Source organism: Opisthocomus hoazin, chromosome Z, assembly GCF_030867145.1.
Source record: "Opisthocomus hoazin isolate bOpiHoa1 chromosome Z, bOpiHoa1.hap1, whole genome shotgun sequence".
Classification (NCBI taxonomy): Eukaryota; Metazoa; Chordata; class Aves; order Opisthocomiformes; family Opisthocomidae; genus Opisthocomus; species Opisthocomus hoazin.
Genome location: NC_134454.1, coordinates 7,939,553 through 7,955,597, shown reverse-complemented (window position 1 = coordinate 7,955,597; position 16,045 = coordinate 7,939,553). Strand labels below are relative to the sequence as shown.

General features: G+C 39.2%; 1 protein-coding gene across 3 annotated transcripts in view; it reads right to left on the bottom strand.

The window, feature by feature from the left end:
* Positions 1–4,530: 4,530 nt before the first annotated feature.
* The window catches only part of PUM3 (pumilio RNA binding family member 3), a 29,206-nt gene continuing 17,691 nt past the window's right edge, over positions 4,531–16,045 (bottom strand). For all 3 annotated transcript variants that reach the window (XM_075410582.1, XM_075410583.1, XM_075410584.1), the window contains exons 14-18: positions 14,117–14,259; positions 13,110–13,332; positions 11,958–12,045; positions 9,941–10,031; positions 4,531–4,784 (exon numbers count right to left, since the gene is read on the bottom strand). In XM_075410582.1, the coding sequence (XP_075266697.1) occupies positions 4,655–4,784; positions 9,941–10,031; positions 11,958–12,045; positions 13,110–13,332; positions 14,117–14,259 (675 nt within the window). In that variant the 3' untranslated portion in view covers positions 4,531–4,654. The remainder of the gene's footprint in view (positions 4,785–9,940; positions 10,032–11,957; positions 12,046–13,109; positions 13,333–14,116; positions 14,260–16,045) is intronic.

The following is a 16,045-nucleotide window of genomic DNA, read 5'->3' as shown; positions in this document are numbered from 1 at the left end:
TGCTTGAGAGCAGACAGTTCATGCACAAATTTTCCACCTTAGTGTGCCAGACCGAGATCAAAGGACAAAGCACGGCCAGTGGCAGACATTCCAAGTGCACCTGAAGCAGAAGCAGCCCAGCAATCTGAGATGCCCTGTTACAGTGGTTATTTCATTTGGTCAGCCAGTAACTCTGTTCTTCTCCAGGGCTGGTTCCAACGTGCACTTTGTGACAGCGAAGCAGCAAACTAAAGAGGAAAATGCTCAGACAGGGCGAAGCTGAATCATCATCTGTGAAAGCAAAGGCCCTCTAACTTAGGCATGATGCTGTGTAGAATAGGAGATGCAACATTATGTCTGGTATCTGTCACTGATGAGGACATTCTACAGGGAAATCACTGGAGCTGCATGGATGCTGATGAGCAGCACCAATTCTGGATGGCAGTTTCTCCCTCAAGCCTGGGCTTTGGCTAATAAAATACCATGAAATTTTAATGTAAAACTTCAAGTTCAATCATTTTTAATTCTTTTGAAGAGAAATAATTAAGACATTTCTCAAACATGTATTCAAATTGGTACTGCCTGTTCTTTTCACTGCCCCGTATCAAAAGATGTGGAATTTGAAACAGGCTTTAAATATTTTAGCTCTTCAGATAAACAGGGAAAAAACAGAAAAAAAAGCCTAAGTGGAAAAACTGGTGCCATCAATTTGTAAAAGCCTCTGAAAGCATTTAAACTGTTAACAGTGACTTTGACTGCGGGAAAACTGGTGCTATCACCATTCCATGAAGATGACTTCATAGCACGTTTGTGGCACTCGACCTTCGTCTTCTAACCATGCACTGGGAGCAGAAGCTTTAACCAATGCAACATATTGAACCAATTCTCATATTCCCTTATTAGCTCTTGCCACAAAGTAAGTCTCATCAGGAACGCTTATAAATCAGTACATCTTTAAAATGAAACACCCTGGTACTTCTTTGTGCACCACAAGTATCTTGTCTGCATCTGTTTCACAGAGAAAAACCTCCTGATGACTTCTTAGGTTCAATGCTTCTAGCAACTGTTCACATGTGTGTATGCCCAGAGCTCCTGTCAGTTCCCTCCCAAATGCTTTTTATGACTGTCCCACTATTCCAATAAAAGATGTCATCCACGTAGACACACTCTAGTTAGCACAGACTGACAAGCTACAGCAAATGACAGGCAGAAACAGCTCTAGGAAAGACAGGGCAAATTAGGGCATCTGTAAGATTTTTGTATTTTGTAAAGTGTAAGTGTACTTGTAAGACACGCTCGGATTGAAAGAGCGCAAAAATCCAACAATCAAAACAATCTTTCATGACAGCAGATGACGACTAAACCCAGTTCAACTAGTATGGCCCTCGACAAAACTTTAGATACATGCCTATTGCAAGAAAAAAATCACAAAGATATATCATGTTAAATTTGGCATATGTAAGGAATTACTGCTGATAACTAAGATTGAGTGTACCTGGTCCTGAGTTCGTTTTCCAGCCATCAGTGTCTTTCCCTTGAAGTCAGAAACAAAGTCAGAGTCACTGGGTACATTTTCTGCTTTTGAAGAAAAGGTAAGTTGGTGGAGAGCCAGTGGAAAAGCGAAACACTGCTTGTTCGTGGTAGCTCCTGCTGTCAGCAGCAAAGGAGAAAGGTGGTCCTTTTGTACCTTAAAACAAGAGGTATTAAGTTGCAATAGTACCTATCTGTATACCCCTGTTTCCAAGGTAATAGGAAATACACTATTACACACCAACATACACTCTTACCAATGGGTCTTCTGTCTTCTAAGCACCAAAAAACAAACAAAAAAAAATCATCATCACCTTTTCTGTCCAAGGCTGTGCTTGCATTCACGATGGTTAAACATTGGCTGTTCATCCTCCAGCTTTGCTACACAAAGGGAAAAAGAGAGGTGTTGGCTCTGGACAACGGCTCCCAAACAAGCGCCCCGTAATTCCTGGAAAGGCCTGTCTTCTGAGCGAGTGCCGCAGACACAGGCACACACTTGTGCACGTGCACTTACCGTTGTCTTCTTGGCAATAAAAAAATTACTGCTAGCTATATTAAGATGCTGGCAATAATTTGAGCAGTCTGGATAACCTAAAGCAGACAGAATTCCCTGCCAAGTACGTTTCAAATAAAAGGACATACTGAGAAAAACACTTTTGCTTCAGAATCTTTCAAAGAATTTCTCTCTCAGCCTTCACACAGTCACAGAGACCCGCAGCAGACTGGGACAGAAATGCCACTACATCCAACCAGCTTCTTCAGTGGGAAAAATGAGTCTGCTCTGTGAAGTACCTTAAATTGCCGAAACAAGTCTTTAGTACCCCACATAATCTCCTTTTCCTCTCCTTCCATTAAGCTATTTCAGAATTTGGTTTCAACTGACATGAAATACATACCTTGACAGTAAAATTTATGTTCTATCCCTGGTATCCAAATAGCGGCATCTTTAACATAACCTCAACTGACGTCTACTTAATCAAGAGTGGCATTTCTCACATTGTGGTAAGGAAAACTAGTAGTCAGTGACTCCAAATTACTACACATAATTAAAAATAAATCATAAACGTGGTCTCAAAAATGCAAATAACATGCCTGGTAGACATTCAGTTTAAAGGAATCAGAATTCACGCACACAAAGCGTCAGATCAGATTTACATAAGAAGACATTCTTATAAAAGTTTTTGCTGTTCAATTTTTTAGCATCTATCTTCAGCTATGACTTACTTTCACTGCCTCCTTTAATTCTCTTGATCAGAAATCTAATCTAAGCATTAGTTTATTCCCCTCAGTAATCTGAAAATTCAGAAGAGTTGTACCAAATTTTTTTTTTCTAACACTGTTTTACTCTACCACTAATTATTCAGTCACAAACCCACTGCATATTTCGTTCAGGTTGAGTTTTTTGGCAGTAACTGAGACTTCTTTAGAAACAATTCACTACAGTTTAAATTCATTATCTGTTGCTAATTAAAATGATCTGGTTTATTGTAACAAAAGAAAATCCTGTTACAGAAACTAATGAGCTGCAACCTTCAGTAACTGAGAGGATGTGTTTACAAGCACGAACAGTTGATGCCAGAGCCAATAAGGTCTAATTGGGATTAACCTTTAAGTACTTACTACCACTTATAAGCCTAGGTGGAATTAGAGGGAAGCACAGTCAGCAAAGTATCAGTAAATCAACAAACAGGAACAGTAGTAGAAACATTTCCCCTAACCATAATGTTCAGGTACTGCTTAAATTAACGTAACAATGAATTACAACTGCGCTTTGCCTATTCAGGTATCTTGTCATTTTTTTATACTAAAACGCATTTACCCTAGATAGGACCAGTAAGAAGCAAGAGATTACTTATTAAGATGAAACAATGTATTTCATCGCTTTGGGTAAACTATTTATACTCAAACATACACATTTCAAAAATGTACTTAACTCTAGAGAACCAGAGTATTTTACCTCACGCTAAGCGTGCAAGTTTTCATCTCAAACTGGGTAATCTGATTTTCACGGGTGCTGAGCATTGCAGTTCCCGATGGGCTGCAGCAGTAGGTGTGGATCATCATGACCTCTGACAATAAAGTCAGTAATTTAGATTAATTTGAAGTATGTGAAATACGGAAACTTAAGCCAGTTTACTTAACCCCTGGCAACTTCAAAGTAGCAGCTTTGTACTTCAAGTTGAGGAAGCTGTATCTTACGAGAAATAATGACTATCTGCTATTAAAAATGGAGCCATATCCTATGAGGCTAACAGTGAAGACTCCTACAGTTGGAGATTTAACTAATTCGGTCCTGTGTTTGGATCAGTCTATCAGCATCGCATTAACCACCACCAGGGTGCTATATGAAGGCCTTACCAAGAAAGTTTTGGGTTTGGGGTTTTTTCTGCTTTGCTTAATAAGAGAAAATAAAATACTGGGCTGATTTTTCTAGATCAAAATAGGGTACAGTAGAAATTAATAGGACACTTATCTGATATCCTGCAGAAGCAAATTCATCTCTCCCCTATTACAAGGAAAACACAAAAAAAACCCGCAAAGCCCTCTGGTTTATTGGGGCTTAGAAGTCTGTACTTTTCAGAAGACTTTGCAAAACCAAACTGTAGTCCATTGAAATAGTCAACTTCTCCTTCAGGACCTTCTTCAAAAAAAGTCAGAGACACTATTTTCCTCCTATTCTTGTTAGTTTCTGAAGAATGAGAGCCCGCATCACTTTCCAAGGGTAAGAATGGGACTTCAGTTGTTTTTCTGCTTTGTTTTTTTGAGGAAACCAGGAGCGGAGGGGAGGGGATTAAGAACAAGTGTATTTACCCAGTACACAAGAATATCTCCAGAACAGATGCTTCTGTTTCTATGGTAACTATGACAACATATATGCAAATTTTAACAAGACCCAAAATCAGGAAATATTTAACGTCTTGATTACATGTTCCTAAGTTTCCACTATTTCTGAAATCTTGAGATTTCAATCTCTGAGAACAATCATTACAAACACACAACAGAATGAGTACAACAGACAAATTGTTTTAGAAATTATTTAATTTACAAATGCATACGCTGCTTCTTAAAACAATGATGGTGCAAAATCATTACCAACTCTCAGCTGGTTGCTTTGATGTAAATTGTCTTTTTAGCTTCATTTACACTAGGAAGTCAATTTCTCCAATAATGCTTCTATTCCTTTTACATTTTTATTCAGCTTCAACTTTGGGACAAGCTTTTTCAGTCCTTTTTTGACTGTGTTTGCCACTTTTTGATCAGTGCTCCGGAGAAGGCTACAAAAAACAGGAAAAAAACACAAGGATGTCAAAGGTCAGCATATAGGTCTCAGCAAAATAAGCTGTCCATGTAAGGGAACAAATAACTATTTAGGAACAATATAGCTCAGTGCAGATTCTATCACCTCCTGTTAGAAAGGCATGTAAAACTTTCCAGAAAGCATGAAACACCAAGCGAGAACATAACCAACACAGGACAAATCAGACTGGAAGGAACTGCAGATCCATACCCAAAGCAGGTTCAAAAACTGGGTCAGACCGGGCTGCACAGGTCTTCGCCCAGTCTGGGCTTGAAACCCCTCAATGCAGGAGACAGCCCAACCTCCCCGGGCTCCGTCCCCACCGCTGGGCTGTCCTCATGGGGAAAAGGCTTCTCTCTGTCTCCAGCCTGAGCCTTTCATCTTTCTGCTTGTACTGCTGCCTCTTGCCCTCCCGCCACACATGCACTGCTGTGCAGAGCCCAGCTCTCCTCCACCCCACTGGTGCCAGGGATGCTGCTGGGTGCCCCTAAAAGCCGTCCCTCCTCCCAGCTGAACCAGCCTTGGTCCCACAGCCTCTCCTCCCAGGCCAAGAGATCCAGTCCATGACTACACTGGTCACCCTTGACTAAACTCGCTCCAGTTGGTGATGTCTTTCCTGTAACAGGGGTTGTAAAACTGCATGCAGTGAAGTACATCTAATACGCATCAAGTACTTTCACTGTTGTACTTCCATGCTTCATTTAGCGCAGGACTACAGAGCCTTACCAGTTCTTTTCTTTTTTAGATTACTTTTGGAGAACAAACCAGCTTTCCCATACAACTTCTCTTCCCCAGAAACAAAGAGATTCATTGTAAGCTGTAAAATACTATTAGGAATGACAAAAATGCTGCACTATCCAGATCAACCTAGGCAACCAGCTGTCCTCCTCACCTTCCTTTGGGTAATAGTGAGGTGTCCTTGGACTGCAATACAAAACCAGTACAAGTAATGGCACATCTAATTTGCTACTTCAAAACGATGAGTGCACACTGCTTAAAAACTTAATGTCTCCTAAAGCCAATGTGTGCAATCCAGAATAGAACTACAAGTTGCACTGGCACACAAAGATTGGAAATAAACTGTAACATCCATGTACTGGTACCACGCAGGCTGCATGATACTACAAGTCTTTACAATCCCTAGGATTCTTCCAAACGGCTCCCAAATTTACAGATACCTAAAAGCTTGTTGCTTGCCTACTTTTTAAACAAGGATGAGACATGGCAAGCTGAACTGAGTAAGACAGAAAAGGAACTGACATAACTTAAGGTGAAATTTAAATCTGGTCTCCTTAGGACTCCAAACCCTGTGCAGGATGGAAACACTATGGGCAGTAAAGCATGCAATGCCCATCTGAAAACACCAGTATTTATTCCTAGATTTATGGCTATGACTTAACAACTTCTAGCAGCAACTTTTGTTACACTTTTAGCTATGACAGTACTATTAAATCAAGAGGCCTTCTATAAAACCAAATTCAACACAGGTGAGGGTGATAATTTTTCAGCTTTTCTGTGAGTCCTGTACCCCTGACAACAGGAAGAAAGTCCAGGACAAAGCATTTGCTAAACAGACTGGTACTTAACATGGAGATACTCATATGGTTCACCATTAGGGACAAATTGCACACAAAGCAGCAAGCCACTGTGGACTGCATTTTATGTATTCCTAAAAATTATTTCCATCTGCCAACAGCTATACATGTAAAGCTGCTGTCAAACTCTTGATATCCAAGTGTTATCTGTATCTTCAGTGCCACAAAAATGATCTGAGGGCTGGAACACCTCTCCTGCGAAGAAAGGCTGAGAGAGTTGGGGCTGTTCAGCCTGGAGAAGAGAAGGTTGTGGGGAGACTTTACTGCAGCCTTCCAGTACTTAAAGGGGCCTACAAGAAAGCTGGGGAGGGGCTTTTTACAAGGGCGTGTGGTGATAGGACATGGGGTAATGGCTTCAAGCTGAAAGAGGGGAGATTTAGATTAGATACAAGAAAGAAATTCCTTACTGTGAGGATTGTGAGGCACCGGCACAGGTTGCCCGGAGAAGCTGTGGCTGCCCCCTCCCTGGAAGTTCAAGGCCAGGCTGGACGGCGCTTTGAGCAACCTGGTCTAGTGGAAGGTGTCCCTGCCCATGGCAGGGGAGTTCGAACTACATGATCTGTAAGGTCCCTTCCAACCCAAACCATCCTATGATTCAATAATCCACAGGTAGTCTAAGACACTGTATTTTTAATATAGATCACAGAATCACAGAATGTTCGGGGTTGGAAGGGACCTCTGTGGGTCACCCAGCCCAACCCCCTGCCGAAGCAGGGTCACCTACAGCAGGCTGCACAGGACCGCGTCCAGGCGGGTCTCGAATATCTCCAGAGAAGGAGACTCCACAACCTCCCTGGGCAGCCTGTGCCAGTGCTCCCTCACCCTCAGGGCGAAGAAGTTCTTCCTCATGTTCAGACGGAAGAGTCATCTACATGCCTGGTAGTACAGCCAAAAGACCCATATAGTTTGTTTTCGATTATTACTCTGCAAGTTATTCTAAGATCTGGCCAGCAGGCACCTAACTATTTTGTGGATATAAAACACAACTTTTACAGATTACAGAAAGAGAAATCAGTAAATTATGTGGTGGAGTATGTTTTTATCCATTTTCTACCCTGATGTAACACATCATTGACTAATTCAAAAATACGGAGGAGAGGTCAGATGTAGAAATATAAACAGATCAGCACCCATGACATTCAAGTACTTACAACAATTTATTTACACTAAGCTGGACTGTAATGTCTGCAAAGAGCCCTCTCACTACCTTACGACTCTTCACGCTTGTACTAGGTCAGAACCAGGCTCCAGATTTTTTTATACAAATCAAATGGACTGACTGAGTAATTCTGAGTTTCAGATCTGCTCGTGACAGATGGCTTCCGAAAGCCAAGAACAAAACAAAAATCAATCACAGCTTCAGAGAGAACTGGCAGCGTCTGAAAATTACCTCTGTCTGAGGGATCTGAACTCCTTTATGACAAAAGAAGTATCTATTTTTTTAAAGAAGAAAGCTTTTTAAAATTCAACAATTATTTTATGTAAAAAAAAAAATATTGCAGCTATTATCTATACCAGACTAAATTAAATTTATCATGTCTTGACTTCAATGCTTAGAGTTAAACAAAGATGAGATTAATTACTATGTGTTTGCAAGGAAAGCAGGTGTCACATGAAATGGAACAAAAGCAGCTGGTTAAGTTCGTGTGTTCTCAGCTGCCTCAACAAAAGAGAATCACGCCTAAAGACTCATCAAAAGAAGTTCAAACAATGAAGGATTCAGATTTAACTAAAATTTAAAACCCTCTAAAAACAGAATTCGAGCAAACAAACACTCCTCCCCCATACTTCTCTCTCTCTCCTGTTAGGTGAGTTTCAGTACTGGTGAAAAATGTTCGACTGAATCTGGGAGATAAGCTCCCCTGCTTGGTAACAAAGCACACTTGTCGAAGACCCACACTGTAGTGCCATGAGTAACTGCACAGAGAAGGAAAGACTGACATTCCTCACAGACTTTTCCATAAAATACACTGCTCCTGAGCTGGTTTTTGCTAATAAGCAATTACTAGTTTCCTGGTTTTTTTCTCCAAGTCTTCAAAATCTATTAAGAGACTTGTCACAGTGACAGCTGAACAGTTATTAAGAAGTATTATACATGGAAAAATTTCTACTAATTTACTTGGCAACTTTATTTGGACAACCAAAATAGCTTAGTATATAAACCAGCAACACCACGTGTTAAATGAATCTCCTCAGCGTTGAGTTAGTGGAAAAAAGTCCCAGCACTAACACACTGTCAGTGAACAAGCCTTTATAACAGATTTCTACTCAACATCTGTGCACAGGATCAGGTAATGTAAAGGCAGTAGATGCACTGATTGAACTCTAAAGGCCTGTTCTGAGAGGCAAAGTGTTATCATTTCTGCAGCTGAGCAATCATAACAGCCAGATCCATGGCTATTATGATGTTGTGTAAACTGGTTTTGTATCTGGCTTGCAACTACTCTTCGACTACCCATTCTTCTCACTACTGCTCTGAATAACGACTAAACAAAGTTAGAATTAAGCTCACATTAACTAACAGAAGTCCTATCAGTGAAAACAGCTTTTGATTCACCTTGCAAACGAGCATGAATGTCAAAGTAGCCTCACTCCAACATCACAAAGAGCAGAGATGGAAAGCAAACAGCAAGGAGTCTGAAGTAAATTTAGGGGAGGGAGAAGTAGGACAGAAAAAAGGGAGAAGAGGTTTTTATTTTTCAAAATAATATTGTCTGTGTGAATTGTTTGCTGATTTTGGGTCAGTCTTTATGAGGAGCCAGCAGTGCAATGCTGACCCAGCAGTTCCAGAACAGACAACACACTTTGGACTAAAGACAAAACCTTGAACTTCTGTGACCTGACGCTGACAGGTAGTTACAAAGTGCAAACAGCAAGGGTTAAGACAGCTGTTCACATCTGATAAAACAAAATGTTAATGTTAGCCGGATTCCTATGGGGTCTTTTTGATCTCACTCATTGCAGGGTTCACTGCTTTAAAGCTGTGAGTCATTTAGTTCATCATAAGCCTTTACATAGTCTGTTATCTTGTATGGTGTATTCTAAACACTTTTCTACCTCCTTGTGAGACATACACAGGCTCCATAACTAAGGCATCAATACAAAGCATTAAGTTACCGAAAAAAACCCCAACAAAACCCCATGATTCTTACATGCTGCTGCCAGTCACAGGTATTTCACAGTTAATTATTTTAATGTAGCTATTTGTGGAGTGCTCTTTTGAGAATTTTGTGCTTGTAAAACAAGACATGGTAGGGACCAATTTAAAATATGAATTTGCTTTTTAATCTTAAGATTTTACAACACTGAGTCACTTCCTAGTACTGCAAAAGCCTGAGCTCAAGAAACAGCCAATGGAAACTAAAGCTTGAATTTTTCTGGTACCCTGTTCCATCGCAGACTTAGCAGTGGTATCAAAGACAGTACACATTGAGCAAAAAATAGCATTTTGCTCATAGAAATGTCACCTTCCGTTCTCTTAGCTGTTCAATAAATTAACACTGGAATCTAATCAGAAATAGCCATGTGCCTTACATACCAACAAAGAATAATGGCACCTCGATTTACTTCTGCCCATGTCTTCATATTCTCAATACCAACACGTTCCACCAATGTTCTTCCAAAGCAAACTGTAAAATGGGGGAAAGGGGTAAGGAGAAGGAAAAAATTAGTATTTTTATACATACAGGCATATTAAAAGTTTTCTGCAGTTGTGATTTAATCAAATATTCAAGTATTCAAGTTTTGTGCTCGCAAAATAATAGACTATTCAATGCATGAATACCTTCATAGAAGTTTGACTACTTCCAAGTATTTTGCTTAAAATTAGTCAATTGCAGCACTGTCTGACAATTTACTAGTACAAAGCAGGCAAATTTGCTGTTTCTTTTTTAAAAAACTGTCAAAGGCTATTCATGTCTTAAAGAAGGCATCCACTCCAAAGAAAGAACTTGGCAAGAATGACACCAACACAAGAGATAATTATATGCAATATACTAATGCATACATACCTCTGCTGAAAAATGCTTTACTTTTAAGCATCTGACACTACAACTGAAGAAACAGAATTTGCACAGATGAAGTTACTTAAAACTTCACAGCTAATCCTTTACCAATGCATGAAAACCACCAGGAACCTTGTTTCTTTCAGCTGTACTGATGTTACAGGGATCTCTTTCTTCAGTAGCTTTGAAACCTTAAGTTGACCAGCAGATTCATTACACCAATGGTATATGCAGAAGAAATAACCTAGGCTGACCTCAAGTCCCCAGCTGAATTTGAAGAACAGAACTTCTCAAAAACTACTCTTACAACATGTATGCTGAGCAAACTTACCAGTCAGTAAGCAACCCAAAGAAACCCACCCAACTCCAACAAACTCCAACCTCCAAACAATGAAGCTATTTTTCACTGTCACTTTAGATCAGAATTCCAGCTGAAGAACAGGTCGGTTTTTATTCAGCTTGTTCCCTGCATGAGTAATAATTTGGTTGTTTTTAATGCCAATCCCATAAACTCAGGGCAACAATTCTGAATGGCGCACACTTTGGAGGAAAACAAAGAAACCAAAGGGAACAGCTTGAGTTTAAAATTGGAATTGCACAATATTAGGAGAAATAAATTCACATAACAATTATCATCTCGGTTAGGCTAGTCTCTGAAAGACACTCATGTACAACTTCCCCTTCTCACATTTTTAATCATCCACTGGAGAAGCAGCGAAAGAGCCTCCTTTCAGAAATATGTATAGTTTTTCAAGGAAACCGTGAATACTTGAGTGTAGTATGAAGAAAAGGAAAAAAACCCAAACACTTTAACAAGCCCTGATAATTCTACAAAAAAAAAAAAGCCTGCTACACACAGAGAAGTTCCCTCCAGATCATACCATGGCACCCCCGCCTCCTTTCATTTTTTGAGGTTTTTGTATGAGAAAAAGTAATCTCTATTAGGACATGGCGATTCACACAACAAGATTTTACAGTTATGTAATAAAATAAGTTTAAATGCTAAATTAAGATAAGAACATCTGTGCCCAATCTCTGCCTTCTGGGATAAAAAATAGCAAAGATGTCCTATTTTTGTGCATGAATTATTGTAGTAACAGTTACAAAGCATTTAACCCAGCAGCACTAATGAACACGGTAAAGACTGCAGTTTGGTTTACAAGCATTAATGAGACAAGTCTTCCTGTTAGAAAGACTCTATTTTTCTATTATTATCCTTTGAATTGCTGTGTAATTTAGCAAAGCTATCATGACATTTTAGGTGCAGAAATGAACCCTGCCCCAAACACATAGTAAACCCCTGAGAAACAAACAAACAAAAAAAAAGAGATCAGTGCTTCCTTGGCAGAAAAAGCAGATGTATTCTTGGCTTTCTGTTCATTTAACAGCTCACAACAGCAAAATGACAGCAGCAGTAATCTTAGAGGAGATGTTAAATTTTCCATATATTAGTATATTCAAAGAAATAAATACAACAATCTTATTTTAGGTTACATAACTGATTACTCTGAAGTCACAACTTGATCAAATAAAGCTGAATTTCGAACATACCTTCTTTTCCACTCTGTCTCATTTTTTCATCTTGCTCTATTAACCATTTCAAAACTAGATGGCCTGCTGGATGCTCTGCAATGTGAAGCTTTAAGGGGAAACAAACAAATCGAAAGAAAACAAAGTCATTTAATGATGATGTCTCAAAACACAGTTACATGTCTGTCCATAAACATTCCTGTTTATCCACTCTGCCCTCACACACCACATCACACTGATCGATTTAGTCACCACCTATGCAAATATCAACAAGTTTGATGCAAGTATCTGAATGCTTTTTTTAAACTGACCAGCTTATTCTTTATCACCTTCCCTGTAACATCTGACTTGCAGTAATATAAACCATATCAACCAACGTTTCATCCACCCATCCAAGGACTTCATGCTCACCGAGCAGAATCTCTTGGTCTAGCTGCCTCTACAAGCACTTCCACACTTCCCCACATTTTCACAGGCTGAGAATTTACTACACTATAGTTCACAGAAAACATCAGTAGTTCATGTAAAATTCTGTAAAATGTGTATCAAAGCAGGGGCAAGACAGAAAATTCAGCACAACTACAAAAATCTGCAGGGCATCTATCTTTAACATTGTGTACACAGCATTTTTCGTCTTCTAGTCTATAGACACTTGTCAGACTGAGCTTAACTCAACAAAACGGGGGGGGGGCGTACACTCTGAAGAGAAGGTCATACCATAAAGACAAACAGCTACTACCCAAGATCTGTCGCTGCATGGAGATACATACCTGAAAACTAAGCAACACTGTCACTCTCAGTGTAAACTGTCAAATGAACTATAAAAGTTTACTAACCGCTTGATTGCACAGTGATAACACTAAAAGAGAGACTGTGTAACATGATTGTAAGCTACCCTCCTACTAAGTGTTTGAAGCAGTTCTGAAGATTCAAGATCATGAAGCACCTTGCTCTACAAGTCAGACGAAATGCTGGCTCAAGCCTTCATCACTCCAGATGCATCACTCCAGATGCAATAGTAATAAACTATGAAAGTAAAATGTCAGAAAACAGAGACCACATCTAACCTAAGAGTACTATCAGGGCAGCAGAAAGTGAGCACACTTCTTTTTAGTAATACAAAATAAGCCAATGCTCTGCCAGATCTCAGCACCTTGTCCTCTGTTACATTACCTGGCCATCACGGCCACCTGGAACCAGCTCTTCTGCTGCTAAATTAGCAATTGCATCTAGTGCAGGCTGGATGTCACCAAGAGCTGTTCTTAAGATGTCAGCAACCAAGACAAAGGCAGCTTTGTCTATCACTACTTCCTGGGTATGTTCTTGCAAATATTCTAGCAAAGGTGAGGAAATGGCTTCCAGGAGTTCACGGCAGCGGAGTTCAGTGTTCTTCTTACTGATGAAAAGAGACAGCACATTACTTCAGAAGACTTGCTCTGTACATACATCAAGCAACAAGAAATAAGAACATATACGCTATTTGAGACAGCTATAAAGTACTGGAAGATCAAAATGAAGCCTTATTCTTCCCTCTGTTTCACATACAATTAAACACACACTGCACACACATTCTAAGAACACATGGAGTGAGAAAGTGTATAGTGTTTAAAGCTGACTGCCAGTAAACTTCACAGAGTTCTTTGTTAACAATGATAATTTACCCTGCTTATTTTCTATTCATTCTGTTAACTACTGAGACGTATTTCTTAAACAGCTTACTAGTCATCTAAATTTTCTCCTTCTTCAAAAGCTGAGAAGCATCAGCATTCACAGACTGAATTCAAATTAACAATTTCCATTTTTATTGCTAGATTTTGAGACATACTTTTATGCAACTCAGAACACCAATAATGCATATTAGAAATTTTCTGCTATGCCAAATTTAATGTACGAGTTTGAACAAAGAACACATCACGATTTCTGCTCTTTACAAAGGGGGTAAACTGCTGGTCACCAACACATTGCTGGTCACCAATCATCATATACGAACTTTAAACCAAAAATACAAAAGTATGGACTACAGATTAACTTATCTAATATTACTCATGTATTATTTATATAAATTTACATTCCTTAGATATATTACGAACAAAAGCTGAAATTAAATCAATCATGACAGAAAGTTGCGTGAACTCTTCCGGACTCTCAGGAAAACAACTTAGCCTTCATATCTGAGTTACCTATAGGCATTTCCATCTCCCTGTTGCAGAAGTGTGATCATTTCTGGAACAAAATGTGCAGGGTCTCTAGGACTTAGCAAGTACAACAAGACCTTCTTTCCATATTTATTGTTTATTATATTGGGCAAAGAAGCATTTATCTCCTGTAAAAGTAAACACCAACAAAACATTAATGAAATAATAGTTTTGAGCCATCAGTAATTACAGATTACCTTTCAAATGCAAAGCTTAGGAAAGGAAAACTACATACTATGAGCAAGATTCTTATCTGCTTGTGAAATTACATAAAAAAAACTCTAAACAGAATGAAAGTTTGGAGAAGTGAGAGAAATAAAAAAAATTAAGCTTTAAAATGTGTTCCTCGGCTCCATCAATGTCACTGATTAGAAAATACTACAAAAGGACAAGATTCATTTTCACTGATACACGCCAAATACAAAGAACAATGCATACATTTGTATAAATATAACCCCAGTAAAAGTCATAACCTCAGCAGATCAGACCTACCACATCTACTGAGAGTAATCACTGATACGATGCTGACTTTCAAGTGAGTGTAAGTACCTAGACAGCAAGAACAGTCCATGGGAAGGAAAAGTCCATCTTAAACTGATCGCAAAATACTCACCAAAAAAAACTAAGTTTCAGTAACAGAATAAACCTGACTTCTGCTGGGAGTATTATTGGCACCTTATTTGAGCATTAACAAAAAACCTTGGACAACCCCAGCGGTTAGCTGCTGGCTAGGAGTAACCACTTTGCAAACTACAGAGTGGGCACCTCTTACTCTTGTGCACTAATATGACTGAGGAAGAAAGGCATTTATATGCAGGGGAGTTTTCTTGCTTGTAGAAGGAAGCACCTATATTAGCCCATCTGTTTGTACTCAAATTTTTGCCAGCTTCTCAACAAATGCCCATTCATACAGCATCATGCATTTTATGAAAGCTCCAAGTACCACTGGAGAATCCTAAATACCACCCAGATACATCTGACCATTATGATAATCTATTCCTGGCAACTTTCAATATACATACAAAATCTATGATTATCAAAGCAAAGGAGGGCTGTACAGAGCTCTGGGCACCTTTAGTATATTTTGCAGGCCACAGACCTTAAAAAACCTTTTTTCCACCATTAAAACCCTTCCAGCAACAGCTAAAAGTATAAACAGAACAATTGTAACGAATGCCACCCCTTATTAATATGGGGTCTGCTGGTTGTCTTTGAGGGAAAGAGAAACAGAGAAAGGCAGTTGGAAGCTGGCAGGAAATGGTAAAACAATGTTCATATTTCAGAAACATCGCGTAAACAAACGAATTGTGGTAAACGGAGATGAGCATCAGTCTGATGCACCATTTCAGCCATGAAAAAAAAAATCTTTTCTGAGGAAAAAAAAAACAACAAACCAAAACCACATTCTTTCTTCTCAGCTTGTACATGCAGAATCAGAGGTATGTGAAGTTCATTTATCAATTAAATGGATGGCAAAGGTGCTGAAATATTTCAAAACTTAAAACAGGTAAAGAATTTATTTTGGTACAAATAAACACAAAAATGATCTGCACTTCAAAATCAATCTGTAACACATCGATTTTGCACAAAAGTTAACAGATCCATCTCTCTTTAAATCCTCCAAATGTGTATTTCGCCCACTGATTCCATGGTTCTGATGAATTATAGAATTTGGTCACTTTCAGTGCCAGAACTGTAAGAAAGTACCAGGAGAAACTCTAAACGACACAGGCATGCTGTCTCTTGTTGGTAACACCTCCCTAGCACTGCAAGCCTGGGGTTCTCACGAAAGAGAGGGATTTCCCACTAAAATCCGCCCAAATCCTGACACATGCTAAGCTCACAATGTATAGTTTGAATCACAAATGAAGGTTTAAAGCATATTCTTTGGTCCTGGATTAAGACTCCGTGGAG